The sequence below is a fragment of the Oncorhynchus kisutch genome, linkage group LG6 (genome assembly GCF_002021735.2).
Source record: "Oncorhynchus kisutch isolate 150728-3 linkage group LG6, Okis_V2, whole genome shotgun sequence".
NCBI lineage: Eukaryota > Metazoa > Chordata > Actinopteri > Salmoniformes > Salmonidae > Oncorhynchus > Oncorhynchus kisutch.
This window is the reverse complement of record NC_034179.2, coordinates 5,200,022-5,216,848: the sequence shown is the minus strand read 5'-3', so window position 1 is coordinate 5,216,848 and position 16,827 is coordinate 5,200,022. Positions and strand designations below refer to the sequence as shown.

Here is a 16,827-nt window from a genome sequence, read left to right as displayed (position 1 = left end):
TAGTCTGTAGCTGGCCTTTCCACCTACTGTAGATGGCCAAGTTAAAAGGTGCAATATGCAATATGTACTCATTTTCGTTGGTAATTTCAGTGAATAACCCTTTGGCTGAGAAATGAAGGATTGTGTCTTAAATCGCCAGCTGGCTGCAGTGATTATGGTCTGACTGTGTGTGTGGAATACCTAGCTATGAAGGATGACAGTACACATAAACAGCTGCACTGGCTTGTAGGATGAACACACCCCCACCCACACCCACACCCACACACACACACACACACGCATACACACCAGCGCACACACACACACACATACACACACACACACCAACGCACACACACAACACACACGCACACACACACACGCATACACACACACACACACACACACCAACGCACACACACAACACACACACACACACCAACACACACACGCATACACACACAAGCATACACACACACCAGCACACACACACACCAACATACACACACACACACACACACACACACACACACACACACACACACACACACACACACACACACACACACACACACACACACGCATACACAGTGCCTGGCGTTTATTTATTTAGTTACTGTGTAATGTTTTGGGAACAGCTACTCAGCCCCGGTTAACATTGGTAATATATATATATTGCTGCGCTGTATGGAAAGGAACTATATTTAAGACTTACCATATGTTATATTAATTGGTAGGAAGGATTGGTGACGACGGCTGCGTTTTTAGGGAACAGGTAGCAGAGTGACTGGTTAGGGAACAGGTAGCAGAGTGACTGGTTAGGGAACAGGTAGCAGAGTGACTGGTTAGGGAACACGTAGCAGAGTGACTGGTTAGGGAACAGGTAGCAGAGTGACTGGTTGGGGAACACGTAGCAGAGTGACTGGTTAGGGAACAGGTAGCAGAGTGACTGGTTGGGGAACACGTAGCAGAGTGACTGCTTGGGGAACACGTAGCAGAGTGACTGGTTGGGGAACTAGTAGTATAGTGACTGGTTAGGGAACTAGTAGTATAGTGACTGGTTAGGGAACTAGTAGTATAGTGACTGGTTAGGGAACACGTAGCAGAGTGACTGGTTAGGGAACTAGTAGTATAGTGACTGGTTAGGGAACTAGTAGTATAGTGACTGGTGAGGGAACAGGTAGCAGAGTGACTGGTTGGGGAACACGTAGCAGAGTGACTGGTTGGGGAACACGTAGCAGAGTGACTGGTTGGGGAACTAGTAGTATAGTGACTGGTTAGGGAACTAGTAGTATAGTGACTGGTTAGGGAACTAGTAGTATAGTGACTGGTTAGGGAACACGTAGCAGAGTGACTGGTTAGGGAACTAGTAGTATAGTGACTGGTTAGGGAACTAGTAGTATAGTGACTGGTGAGGGAACTAGTAGTATAGTGACTGGTTAGGGAACTAGTAGTATAGTGACTGGTTGGGGAACAGGTAGCAGAGTGACTGGTTAGGGAACACGTAGCAGAGTGACTGGTTAGGGAACTAGTAGTATAGTGACTGGTTAGGGAACACGTAGCAGAGTGACTGGTTGGGGAACAGGTAGCAGAGTGACTGGTTGGGGAACAGGTAGCAGAGTGACTGGTTGGGGAACAGGTAGCAGAGTGACTGGTTAGGGAACACGTAGCAGAGTGACTGGTTGGGGAACAGGTAGCAGAGTGACTGGTTAGGGAACACGTAGCAGAGTGACTGGTTAGGGAACTAGTAGTATAGTGACTGGTTAGGGAACACGTAGCAGAGTGACTGGTTAGGGAACTAGTAGTATAGTGATTGGTTAGGGAACACGTAGCAGAGTGACTGGTTAGGGAACACGTAGCAGAGTGACTGGTTAGGGAACTAGTAGTATAGTGACTGGTTAGGGAACACGTAGCAGAGTGACTGGTTAGGGAACTAGTAGTATAGTGATTGGTTAGGGAACACGTAGCAGAGTGACTGGTTAGGGAACACGTAGCAGAGTGACTGCTTGGGGAACACGTAGCAGAGTGACTGGTTGGGGAACAGGTAGCAGAGTGACTGGTTAGGGAACACGTAGCAGAGTGACTGGTTAGGGAACACGTAGCAGAGTGACTGCTTGGGGAACACGTAGCAGAGTGACTGCTTGGGGAACAGGTACCAGAGTGACTGGTTAGGGAACACGTAGCAGAGTGACTGGTTAGGGAACAGGTAGCAGAGTGACTGGTTAGGGAACACGTAGCAGAGTGACTGGTTGGGGAACACGTAGCAGAGTGACTGGTTGGGGAACACGTAGCAGAGTGACTGGTTAGGGAACACGTAGCAGAGTGACTGGTTAGGGAACACGTAGCAGAGTGACTGGTTGGGGAACAGGTAGCAGAGTGACTGGTTAGGGAACACGTAGCAGAGTGACTGGTTAGGGAACACGTAGCAGAGTGACTGGTTAGGAAACACGTAGCAGAGTGACTGGTTAGGGAACACGTAGCAGAGTGACTGGTTAGGGAACACGTAGCAGAGTGACTGGTTGGGAACAGGTAGCAGAGTGACTGGTTAGGGAACAGGTAGCAGAGTGACTGGTTAGGGAACATGTAGCAGAGTGACTGGTTAGGGAACTAGTAGTATAGTGGGATGTTGGAACTTAACTGTATTGTTTCAGGGGACTATAGGGGAATGTTGGAACTTAACTGTGTTGTTCTTCACTTGTCACATATTAGTTAGGCTGTGGTAGTTAGGCTCCATGAAAGGCTCTGACTTTGTTGACACACTGCCACGCTACATGGCTTAGTTTGTGAGGACAAGGAGAGACTCCTTCCTTTTGTGACGTGCCGCAACCTGAACCAACAATGCTTCACTTCACCTAGAGAGTGGGGGGAGAAGAAGAAGGAAGGAGAGGGGTGGGGAAGGAGAGAGGAAGAGGAGGGGTGGGAGGAGAGAAGGGCGAGAAGAAGAGAAGAGGAAAGGAGAGCTGGAGAGAGGAGGATCCACTCTGTTTCCTTCTCTTCCTACTTCACTGAAGCTGATCTACTCTCTGTTTCCTTCTCTTCCTACTTCACTGAAGCTGATCTACTCTCTGTTTCCTTCTCTTCCTACTTCACTGAAGCTGATCTACTCTCTGTTTCCTTCTCTTCCTACTTCACTGAAGCTGATCTACTCTCTGTTTCCTTCTCTTCCTACTTCACTGAAGCTGATCTACTCTCTGTTTCCTTCTCTTCCTACTTCACTGAAGCTGATCCACTCTCTGTTTCTATAATTTACCAGTGGCCATAGTCAGTTAGTTGTTAAAACACTAAAAGTGCACATTAAGCTAAAAGCTCCCAGGCAGCGACTGACTCGATGACCCTTTATGTGTTTTTTTTAACTTAATGAGAATCAATATAACCAGAGTAATGGTGGAATAACCTGAGTAATGGTGAAATAACCAGAGTAATTGTGAAATAACCAGATTTATGCTTGAAATAACCAGAGTAACGGTGAACTAACCGGACTAACGGTGAAATAACCAGAGTAATGGTGGAATAACCAGATTAGTGGTGCAATAACCCGGGTAATGGTGAAATACCCAGCGTAATGGTGAAATACCCAGCGTAATGGTGAAATACCCAGAGTAATGGTGAAATACCCAGAGTAATGGTGAAATACCCAGCGTAATGGTGAAATAACCAGATTAACGGTGAAATACCCAGAGTAATGGTGAAATAACCAGATTAATGGTGAAATACCCAGAGTAATGGTGAAATAACAAGATTAACGGTGAAATAACCAGAGTAACGGTGAAATACCCAGAGTAATGGTGAAATAACCAGATTAATGGTGAAATACCCAGAGTAATGGTGAAATAACAAGATTAACGGTGAAATAACCAGAGTAATGGTGAAATACCCAACGTAATGGTGAAATAACCAGATTAATGGTGAAATAACCAGAATAATGGTGAAATATCTATCTTGGTTTGTTGTATTTCACTTGGACTACTCTGTGGGAGCTGAGCTAGATATAGTGTTACAGTGAGTTAGCCGGCGCTGCCATTCCCACGGCTCTGAGAGGGCTGTCTGGCAAGTGTTACCAGGCCTAGTTTGCTTTAGCCTGATCCTGGAGTACCAGGTGGGCAGGGGTTGAACATTTGGGACTTTACTTTTGTTTCAAGCTCAATCAAGCACAGTTTTAAGTATTTGAAAATATTTCAAATAGTATTCGAACCCAGGTCTGGTTGGCTAAGTGGCACGGCCTTGGTCCTGTTGACTTGCAGCGTCTCTGAAACAGAGAGACTGAAACAGAGACTGAAACAGAGACACCTGACCCTAACACGAGAACTGTGGTTTTATTGCAGGTCACTTCCTGGGCAACAACACAGTGATTGATGTGCTGAGGAGTCAGGGCTATGAAGTGGAGCACACTCCTGCAGGGCAGCCCATTAACAGGTAATAATACACCTCTCGCTGTCCTCACCAACACATAACCACTACCCACCCTCCCTCTCTCTCTATCTGACTACCCACAATCCCACCTCCACTCTAAACCTCCCACCACACCCTCTCTATCTGACTACCCACAATCCCACCTCCACTCTAAACCTCCCACCACACCCTCTCTATCTGACTACCCACAATCCCACTTCCACTCTACCTCCCCCACCGCTCCCTCTCTATCTGACTACCCACAATCCCACTTCCACTCTACCTCCCCCACCGCTCCCTCTCTATCTGACTACCCACAATCCCACCTCCACTCTAACCCCCCCCACCCTCTCTATCTGACTACCCACAATCCCACCTCCACTCTACCCCCCCCCACCCCACTGCATCCTCTCTATCTGACTACCCACAATCCCACCTCCACTCTAACCCCTCACCGTACCTCTCTGACTACCCACAATCCCACCTCCACTCTAACACCCCCTACCGCACCCTCTCTATCTGACTACCCACAACCCCACCTCCACTCTAACCCCCCTACCGCACCATCTCTATCTGACTACCCACAATCCCACATCCACTCTACCCCCCCACCGCACCCTCTCTATCTGACTACCCACAACCCCACCTCCACTCTAACCCTCCACCCCACCCTCTCTATCTGACTACCCACAATCCACCTCCACTCTAACCCCCATACCGCACCCTCTCTATCTGACTACCCACAACCCCACCTCCACTCTAACCCCCCTACCGCACCCTCTCTATCTGACTACCCACAATCCCACCTCCACTCTAACCCTCCATCCCACCCTCTCTATCTGACTACCCACAATCCCACTTCTAATCCCACTCTACCCCCCCCCCACCCACCCTCTCTATCTGAATACCCACAATCCAACCTCCACTCTAACCCTCCACCCTCCACCCCACCCTCTCTATCTGACTACCCACAATCCTACCTCCACTCTAACCCTCCATCCCACCCTCTCTATCTGACTACCCACAATCCACATCCACTTCTAACCCTCCACCATACCCTCTCTATCTGACTACCCACAATCCCACTTCTAATCCCACTCTACCCCCCCCCACACTCTCTATCTGACTACCCACAATCCCACCTCCACTCTAACCCTCCACCCCACCCTCTCTATCTGCCTACCCACAATCCCACCTCCACTCTAACCCGCCACCGTACCCTCTCTATTTGACTACCCACAATCCCACCTCCACTCTACCCCCCCACCGTACCCTCTCTATTTGACTACCCACAATCCCACCTCCACTCTACCCCCCCCCCCACCCTCTCTATCTGCCTACCCATAAATCCCACTTCCACTCTAACCCCTCCCACCGTACCCTATGTATCTGACTACCCTCCAATGTCTTCTGAAGACTCAATCTCTCCTCAAAGAGGAATGTCTACAGATTGTTAATACCATTAAGTAGACTTGTATAGGCATGAGGGGCATTTTGATGTGGATGTTTGGCGAATTGAAAAATAAACAAACTAGCCCAGTGTGTCAGAGTTAGTGTAGTGTAGGTGGTGTTACTGCGAGGTCAGTGATATTATCGATGCTCGTAGTATCGTAGCCACAGTGCTAACCTCATCAGGCCTTGTTGTCCTCACACCGGCCAACGTCATGCTGTCTTGTTTATTTATCAGTAATTTTCCAGGTAAATTGACTGAGAACATATTCTCATTTACAGCAACGACCTGGGGAATAGTTACAGGGGAGAGGAGGGGGATGAATGAGCCAATTGTCTTAAGACTGATTTTACAGTTGGTCTGTCGATATGTCAGTAGACAGTTGTCGCGGTGACCATTGTGAACATTCTATTGTCGTCCGACATCCAACTTGTTGCCATTATGAAAAACTATAGAAACACAAAGAAAGACGCGCTGCATGACAGCAGCACGGTGGTAAAAAATAGCAATAATGTTGTGTTTTAACTCCAATAAACCCATCTGTTTACAAATGTATTTTAGTATATGTTAATATAGCAAACCAGGCAACTAAAACTTTCGAAACTATGTTTTGGTTAGTTTCTGGCTTGTTAGCTAGCTAGCGTTAAGTTAGCTGGCTAGCCAGTTCAAATAATTACCATATCATAACTGACAACGTCAGCTTGTTAGTTAGCTAGCTAGCGTTAAGTTATCTGGCTAGCCAGTTCAAATAATGCCCATATCATAACTGACAACGTTAGCTTGTTAGTTAGCTAGCTAGTGTTAAGTTATCTGGCTAGCCAGTTCAAATAATGCCCATATCATAACTGACAACGTTAGCTTGTTAGTTAGCTAGCTAGTGTTAAGTTATCTGGCTAGCCAGTTCAAATAATGCCCATATCATAACTGACAACGTCTTTTAACTTAAGCTCATTTTAATTCATTATTACAAGAAAATAAACTCACAATAAGATCATTATTTACAAGTTAACGGCGAGCTAATTACAGAAATTATTTTACGGTTGTGAGTGTGATGAAGTAAAAGCAGGGCATTCTATCAAATAATTTTAGACCTCTCATTGCTCTCGTCAGCCAGGTAACCACAACATCGGACACAGCGACAGGGTCAAAGTTGAACTTTTTTTCATCTGTCTGCCAGAAGGGTGAAGTGACAGTCGCAGCGACGGTCTACGGACAGTCCACCGGAGTATAAATTGAATGATGTTTTGACCAGCGGCACTTGTCGCGTTCTAATTGTCCTCAGACAAAGTATAAATCAGCCTTCAGACCTGACTGCTACTATACATTATACACATTATAGATGATAGTATACACATTATACATGATAGTATACAGCATGGTAGTATACACATTATACATGGTAGTATACAACATGGTAGTATACACATTATACATGGTAGTATACAACATGGTAGTATACACATTATACATGGTAGTATACACATTGTCATGTTGGTATACACATTATACAAATAGTATAAACATTGTACATGGTAGTATACACATTATACAAATAGTATACACATTGTACATGTTAGAATACACATTATACAAATAGTATATACATTATACAAAAAGCATACACATAGTACATGTTATTATTATACACAAGACATAATTGCAGAAACAAAATAATTACTGCAAATTATACACACTGCAAATATATTATACATATTAAACACATTATAACAAAGACACTGTGACCTCCATCCTTCACTGCTCATTGTAAAATATTTGGACGTTCTGTTGTTTCAGGGCATAAGAATGTCTTCCTGTGGGCGAAGTGACCATAAAGCCCCAATGCCACACAGCCTGAATACAATCTGAGTACATAGAATGAACAGGCCCTATCCCACTATCCACATGATCAGCTACAGAACATCCCAAGGGTTCTTGTAAATTCAAACGTTCACAAGCCGAATGGACTCTTTGTGTTTTCAGAGCAGTAGTCTAGGCTACACACAGTTCCTCCACTCCACACGTGGAGTTTGAATGTTGATTTGTGCCGCTCTTACTCTGTTGTAATTGACTACATGTTTTTAGTGGTCTAGGTCCCCTGTCAGACTGGTGGTACAGCGTGATACCAGTGTCTGGTGGTACAGTGTGATACCAGTGTCTGGTGGTACAGCAGGATACCAGTGTCTGGTGGTACCAGTGTCTGGTGGTACAGCAGGATACCAGTGTCTGGTGGTACAGTGTGATACCAGTGTCTGGTGGTACAGTGTGATACCAGTGTCTGGTGGTACAGCGGGATACCAGTGTCTGGTGGTATTGCAGGATACCAGTTTCTGGTGGTACAGCGTGATACCAGTGTCTGGTGGTACCAGTGTCTGGTGGTACAGCAGGATGCCAGTGTCTGGTGGTACAGCAGGATACCAGTGTCTGGTGGTACAGCAGGATACCAGTGTCTGGTGGTACAGCAGGATACCAGTGCCTGGTGGTACAGTGGGATACCAGTGTCTGGTGGTACAGCAGGATACCAGTGTCTGGTGGTACAGCAGGGTACCAGTGTCTGGTGGTACAGCGTGATACCAGTGTCTGGTGGTACAGTGGGATACCAGTGTCTGGTGGTACAGTGGGATACCAGTGTCTGGTGGTACCAGTGTCTGGTGGTACAGTGGGATACCAGTGCCTGGTGATACCAGTGTCTGGTGGTACCAGTGTCTGGTGGTACAGCGGGATACCAGTGCCTGGTGATACCAGTGTCTGGTGATACCAGTGTCTGGTGGTACCAGTGTCTGGTGGTACAGTGGGATACCTGTGTCTGGTGGTACCAGTGTCTGGTGATACCAGTGTCTGGTGGTACAGTGGGATACCAGTGTCTGGTGGTACAGTGGGATACCAGTGTCTGGTGGTACAGTGGGATACCAGTGTCTGGTGGTACCAGTGTCTGGTGATACCAGTGTCTGGTGGTACCAGTGTCTGGTGATACCAGTGTCTGGTGATACCAGTGTCTGGTGGTACCAGTGTCTGGTGGTACAGTGGGATACCAGTGTCTGGTGGTACAGTGGGATACCAGTGTCTGGTGGTACAGTGGGATACCAGTGTCTGGTGGTACAGTGGGATACCAGTGTCTGGTGGTACCAGTGTCTGGTGGTACAGTGGGATACCAGTGTCTGGTGGTACAGTGGGATACCAGTGTCTGGTGGTACAGTGGGATACCAGTGTCTGGTGGTACAGTGGGATACCAGTGTCTGGTGGTACCAGTGTCTGGTGGTACAGCGGGATACCAGTGTCTGGTGGTACCAGTGTCTGGTGGTACAGTGGGATACCAGAGCCTGGTGATACCAGTGTCTGGTGGTACAGTGGGATACCAGTGTCTGGTGGTACCAGTGTCTGGTGGTACAGTGGGATACCAGTGCCTGGTGATACCAGTGTCTGGTGGTACAGTGGGATACCAGTGTCTGGTGGTACCAGTGTCTGGTGGTACAGTTGGATACCAGTGCCTGGTGATACCAGTGTCTGGTGGTACCAGTGTCTGGTGGTACAGTGGGATACCAGTGTCTGGTGGTACCAGTGCCTGGTGATACCAGTGCCTGGTGATACCAGTGTCTGGTGGTACAGTGGGATACCAGTGTCTGGTGGTACCAGTGTCTGGTGGTACAGCGGGATACCAGTGTCTGGTGGTACCAGTGTCTGGTGGTACAGTGGGATACCAGTGCCTGGTGATACCAGTGTCTGGTGGTACAGTGGGATACCAGTGTCTGGTGGTACCAGTGTCTGGTGGTACAGTGGGATACCAGTGCCTGGTGATACCAGTGTCTGGTGGTACAGTGGGATACCAGTGTCTGGTGGTACCAGTGTCTGGTGGTACAGTTGGATACCAGTGCCTGGTGATACCAGTGTCTGGTGGTACCAGTGTCTGGTGGTACAGTGGGATACCAGTGTCTGGTGGTAGCAGTGTCTGGTGGTACAGTAGGATACCAGTGCCTGGTGATACCAGTGTCTGGTGGTACCAGTGTCTGGTGGTACAGTGGGATACCAGTGCCTGGTGATACCAGTGTCTGGTGGTACAGTGGGATACCAGTGCCTGGTGGTACCAGTGTCTGGTGATATCAGTGTCTGGTGGTACAGTGGGATACCAGTGTCTGGTGGTACCAGTGTCTGGTGGTACAGTGGGATACCAGTGCCTGGTGATACCAGTGTCTGGTGGTACCAGTGTCTGGTGGTACAGTGGGATACCAGTGCCTGGTGGTACAGTGTGATACCAGTGTCTGGTGGTACAGCGTGATACCAGTGTCTGGTGGTACAGTGTGATACCAGTGTCTGGTGGTACAGCGTGATACCAGTGTCTGGTGGTACAGCGTGATACCAGTGTCTGGTGGTACAGCGTGATACCAGTGTCTGGTGGTCCAGTGTGATACCAGTGTCTGGTGGTACAGTGGGATACCAGCTTTCTATGTAACTTAACATAAACACATAATGGAACAATCATGGGCTCCCAAGTGGCACTGCGGTCTGAGGCACTACATCTTAGTGCTAGAGGCGTCACTACAGACCCTGGTTCGATTCCAGGCTGTTTCAGAACCGGCCGTGATTAGGAGTCTTAAAGGGCGGCGCACAATTGGCCCGGGGTAGGCTGTGATTGCAAATAAGAATTTGTTCTTAACAGACTTGCCTAATTAAATAAAGGTAAAATATTAAAACTAAGCTTGCTAAATGTTAGTTAGTCACTCACTCCAACAAAGAAATATGGCAAATCTGGCCACATTAAGAATATATTATCTTACTACCCAGTAATCACACAATGAACAGATGAATGTAAATTCACTCATTCATTTTACACACAAAATATTCTGTATAAGATGAAGGCCTCTATTTGATCAAACCTAGTGGTAAATCAAAATGCTGGCAGTATCGCTATTGGTCTAGGTGTGTGATCGCTATTGGTCTAGGGGTGTGATCGCTATTGGTCTAATGGTGTGATCGCTATTGGTCTAATGGTGTGATCGCTATTGGTCTAGGGGTGTGATCGCTATTGGTCTAGGTGTGTGATCGCTATTGGTCTAGGTGTGTGATCGCTATTGGTAACAGTTCGAGCTTCTACTTTTAAAATTCCATCTCTCCAGAAATCCATCTCTCCAGAAGTCCCTCACTGTTGCCACTTGTTATAGACCCCCCTCAGCTCCCAGCTGTGCCCTGAACACCATATGTGAATTGATTCCCCCCACCCCATCTATCGTCAGAGTTCATACTGCTAGGTGAACTAAATTGGGATATGCTTAACACCCTGGCCGTCCTACAATCTAAACTAGATGCCCTCAATCTCACACAAATGATCAAGGAACCTACCAGGTACAACCCCAAATCTGTAAACATGGGCATACCACAAAGATATCATCCGGACACACTGTCCCTCTAAATACACCTCTGCTGTTTTCATCCAGGATATCAACGAGCACTGCCTCATTTCCTGCATCCGTTATGGGTCCGCGGTCAAACGACCACCCTTCATCACTGTCAACCACTCCCTAAAACACTTCTGCGAGCAGGCCTTTCTAATCGACCTGGCCCGGGTATCCTGGAAGGATATTGACCTCATCCCTTCAGTAGACCAAATCCCTTCAGTTCTCATCATTACTCAATGCCTAGGTTTACCTCTAATGTACTCACATCCTACCTTACCTTTGTCTGTACACTATGCCTTGAATCTATGCTATCGTGCCCAGAAACCTGCTCCTTTTACTCTCTGTTCCGAACGGGCTAGACGGCCAGTTCGTATAGCATTTAGCCATACCCTTATCCTACTCCTCCTCTGTTCCTCTGGTGATATAGAGGTTCATCCAGGTCCTGCAGTGCCTAGCTCCACTCCCACTCCCCAGGTGCTCTCATTTGTTGACTTCTGTAACCGTAAAAGCCTTGGTTTCATGCATGTTAACATTAGAAGCCTACTCCCTAAGTTGGTTTTACTCACTGCTTTAGCACACTCTGCCAACCCGGATGTCTTAGCCGTGTCTGAATCCTGGCTTAGGAAATCACCAAAAACCTTGAAATCTCCATCGCTAACTATAAAAATGTTCCGCCAAGATAGAACTGCTAAAGGGGGCGTTGTTTCAATCTACTGCAAAGATAGCCTGCAGTGCTCTGTATTACTATCCAAGTCTGTACCCAAACAATTCGAGCTTCTACTTCTAAAAATTCACCTTTCCAGAAACAAGTTGCTGCTTGCTATAGACCTCCCTCTGCCCCGCGCTGTGCCCTCGATACCATATGTGAATTGATTGCCCCCCATCTTTCTTCTGAGCTCGTGCTACTAGGTGACCTAAACTGGGACATACTTAACACCCCGGCCATCCTACAATCCAAGCTCGATGCCCTCAATCTCACACAAATTATCAATGAACATACCAGGTACAACTCCAAATCTGTAAACACGGGGACCCTCATAGATGTCATCCTAACTAACTCACCCTCCAAATACACCTCTTCTGTCTTCAATCAAGATCTCAGCGATCACTGCCTCATTGCCTGCATCCGTAATGGGTCTGCGACCAAACGACCACCCCTCATCACTGTCAAACGCTCCCTGAAACACTTCTGTGAGCAGGCCTTTCTAATCGACCTGGCCTGGGTATCCTGGAATGACATTGACCTCATCCCGGCAGTAGATGATTCCTGGCTATTCTTTAAAAGTGCCTTCCTCACCATCTTAAATAAGCATGCCCCATTCAAAAAAATTACAACTAGGAATAGATATAGATATAGTTCAACCACTCTTTCTTATCATCTGAGATTCATAAAGATTGGAAAGCGGCCGCGGTCATCTCCCTCTTCAAAGTGGGAGACACTCTTGACCCAAACTGTTGCACACCTATTTCCATCCTGCCCTGCCTTTCTAAAGTCTTCGAAAGCCAAGTGAACAAACAGATCACCGACCATTTCGAATCCCACCGTACCTTCTCCTCTATGCAATCTTTTTTACAAGCTGGTCACTGGTGTACCTCAGCCACGCTCAAGGTCCTAAATGATATCATAACCGCCATCGATAAAAGACAGTACTGTGCAGCCATCTTCATCGACCTGGCCAAGGCTTTCGACTCTGTCAATCACCGTATTTTTATCGGCAGACTCAACAGCCGTGGTTTATCTAATGACTGCCTCGTCTGGTTCATTAACTACTTCGCAGACTGAGTTCAAATCTGAACTGTGTCAAATCTGAGGGCCTGTTGTCCGGACCTCTGGCAGTCTCTATGGGGGTGCCACAGGGTTCAATTCTCGGGCCGACTCTTTTCTCTGTATATACTGTATCAATGATGTCGCTCTTGCTGCAGGGGATTCTTTGATCCACCTCTACGCAGATGACACCATTCTGCATACATCTGGCCCTTCTTTGGACACGGTGATAACAAACCTCCAAACAAGCTTCAATGCCATACAACACACCTTCTGTGGCCTCTAACTGCTCTTAAATGCCTGGCTGGTCCTCGCTACATATTCATTGCCAAACCCACTGGCTCCAGGTCATCTATAAGTCTTTGCTAGGTTAAGCTCTGTCTTTTCTCAGCTCACTGGTCACCATAGAAACACCCACCCGTAGCACACTCTCCAGCAGGTATATTTCACTGGTCATCCCCAAAGCCAACACCCCCTTTGACCTCCTTTCCTTCCAGTTCTCTGCTGCCAATGACTGGAACGAATTGCAAAATTCACTGAAGTTGGAAAAGGTTGCTGGATCAAGTTGACAAGGTTGACAAAGTAAAAATCTGTTAATCTAAACAAGGCAGTTAACCCACTGTTCCCTGGTAGGCTGTCATTGTAAATAAGAGTTTGTTCTTAGCTAACTTGCCTGGTCAAATAAAAAAACTATTGGGGAAGGATACTTGTACAAGCTAAATTAAGTATGCTGGTTGCCATTTTTTATTTTTTTTAATAGATTTTTTTACTAGGCAAGTCAGTTAAGAACAAATTCTTATTTTCGATGACAGCCTAGTGGGTTAACTGCCTGTTCAGGGGCAGAACGACAGATTTTGTACCTTGTCAGGTCGGGGATTTGAACTTGCAACCTTCCGGTTACTAGTCCAACGCTCTAACCACTAGGCTACCCTGCCACCCCTACACTCTAACCACTAGGCTACCTGCCACCTCTACACTCTAACCACTAGGCTACCTGCCACCCCTACACTCTAACCACTAGGCTACCTGCCACCCCTATATAAGTCAGGTTCCCTGCTCTGTTCACCTGGACTCACTCAACACCTGTTTATTACCTCCCCTATATAAGTCAGGTTCCCTGCTCTGTTCCCTGCTGATGCATTCATTGTGTTTTGTCTGTATTACTCGTGTGCTGACGCTGTTCCTGTCTCGTTCCATGTCCGTTCCTTATTAAATGTTTGACTCCTCCGTACCTGCTCTGTCTCTCCAGCGTCATCCCATGTGACGATTAGGCCCTATCTTTACATTGAAAACCAAGCCTATCAGAATTACAGTAATTCCAATTAATTTAATAACCTTTTGATCTTCTAGAATAGGACTTGAAAATAGAGAAATATTATTATTATCCAAATTGTTTTACCTGAGCATAACCCCAAAAACTAAGGACTTATCAGCCTATTCTGTTGTTTATGATTGTGTTGTAATGGACGACTGATTGTTGTTTATGATTGTGTTGTCATGGATGACTGATTGTTGTTTATCATTTTGTTGTCATGGACGACTGATTGGGCTCATTGATTCCAGTTGGAAAATAAATGCATGAAACTGCATTCACCATATGCTGCATTTGCTACAGGAATATATTGTTTACCTTTTAGTTGGTGACTCTTTGATATCTTGATAATATGCAGCTGATTAAGTCTATCAAAGTGTGTGAGTTTGTGTCTGTTAGGCCTATGGATATATATATATTTTTTTTCCCCGGATCAGCAAGAAATAGATTGAGCAGTAAAAGCCCCAATCGTTCTTAAAACAAACTGTTCTTCTTCTTTTTGACAGTGTGGAGCACAAAACCACAGAGGAGTTTAGAAGGGATGAACTCTCTCAAACCGTTATTCCATAGTGGATTTGTACCATACAGCTGTTGCAAGAGACCATTTTTCACTGACTGGTCGCAAAAACAAAGATTGATTATGCAGCTAATATGCAGTCTTCAATTCGACCATTACTGGGTTCAAATACACATACTGTATACAAAAACAAAAACTAATATTGAGTTGCACCCACGTTTGCCCTCAGAGCCACCTCAATTACACAGGGATGCAGGCCCATGTTGACTCCAATACTTTCCACAGTTGTGTCAAGTTGCCTGGAGGACCATTCATGATTCACACAGGAATCTGTTGAGCGTGAATAACTCAGCTGCGTTGCAGATCTTGACACACAAACCGGTGTGCCTGGCACCTACTACCAAACCCCGTTCAAAGGCACTTCAATATATTGTCTTGCCCATTCACCCTCTGAATGGCACAAATACACAATCCACGTCTCAATTGTCTCAAGGCCTAAAAATATTTTTTTAACCCTGTCTCCTCCTCTTCATCTACACTGATTGAAGTGGATTTAACAAGTGACATCAATAAGGGATCATAGCTTTCACCTGGATTCACCTGATCTGTCTGTCATGGAAAGAGCAGGTGTTCTTAATGTTTTGTCCACTCAGTGTACAACAGCCATCCACAACAACCACAAACCGTAAGGCACAAATAGCTAAATGAGAGAACAGCAGTGTGATTCACATCAATGCATGTAGATGTCAATAATAAGTGATATACACTGGGGAGAACAAGTATTTGATACACTGCCCATTTTGCAGGTTTTCCTACTTACAAAGCATGTAGAGGTCTGTAATTTTTTATCATAGGTACACTTCAACTGTGAGAGACGGAATCTAAAACAAAAATCCAGAAAATCGCATTGTATGATTTTTAAGTAATTGATTGGTGGTCATCATTTGTTGTGTCATCATAGTGGTTGGTCTCTGATTGGTGGTCATCATTTGTTGTGTCATCATAGTGGTTGGTCTCTGATTGGTGGTCATCATTTGGTGTGTCATCATAGTGGTTTCTGATTGGTGGTCATCATTTGGTGTGTCATCATAGTGGTTTCTGATTGGTGGTCATCATTTGTTGTGTCATCATAGTGGTTGGTCTCTGATTGGTGGTCATCATTTGGTGTGTCATCATAGTGGTTGGTCTCTGATTGGTGGTCATCATTTGGTGTGTCATCATAGTGGTTTCTGATTGGTGGTCATCATTTGGTGTGTCATCATAGTGGTCTCTGATTGGTGGTCATCATTTGGTGTGTCATCATAGTGGTTGGTCTCTGATTGGTGGTCATCATTTGTTGTGTCATCATAGTGGTTGGTCTCTGATTGGTGGTCATCATTTGGTGTGTCATCATAGTGGTCTCTGATTGGTGGTCATCATTTGGTGTGTCATCATAGTGGTCTCTGATTGGTGGTCATCATTTGGTGTGTCATCATAGTGGTCTCTGATTGGTGGTCATCATTTGGTGTGTCATCATAGTGGTCTCTGATCGGTGGTCATCATTTGGTGTGTCATCATAGTGGTCTCTGATTGGTGGTCATCATTTGGTGTGTCATCATAGTGGTCTCTGATCGGTGGTCATCATTTGGTGTGTCATCATTGTGGTCTCTGATTGGTGGTCATCATTTGGTGTGTCATCATAGTGGTCTCTGATTGGTGGTCATCATTTGGTGTGTCATCATAGTGGTCTCTGATTGGTGGTCATCATTTGGTGTGTCATCATAGTGGTCTCTGATCGGTGGTCATCATTTGGTGTGTCATCATAGTGGTCTCTGATTGGTGGTCATCATTTGGTGTGTCATCATAGTGGTCTCTGATCGGTGGTCATCATTTGGTGTGTCATCATTGTGGTCTCTGATTGGTGGTCATCATTTGGTGTGTCATCATAGTGGTCTCTGATTGGTGGTCATCATTTGGTGTGTCATCATAGTGGTCTCTGATTGGTGGTCATCATTTGGTGTGTCATCATAGTGGTCACTTGTGTTACCG

General features: G+C 46.1%; 1 protein-coding gene across 1 annotated transcript in view; it reads left to right on the top strand.

Moving 5' to 3' along the window:
• Window positions 1-16,827, top strand: part of trabd2a (TraB domain containing 2A) — a 130,262-nt gene that overhangs the window by 92,317 nt on the left and 21,118 nt on the right. The window contains exon 5 of the mRNA XM_031826043.1: window positions 4,302-4,392. Coding sequence (XP_031681903.1) covers window positions 4,302-4,392 — 91 coding nt within the window. The remainder of the gene's footprint in view (window positions 1-4,301; window positions 4,393-16,827) is intronic.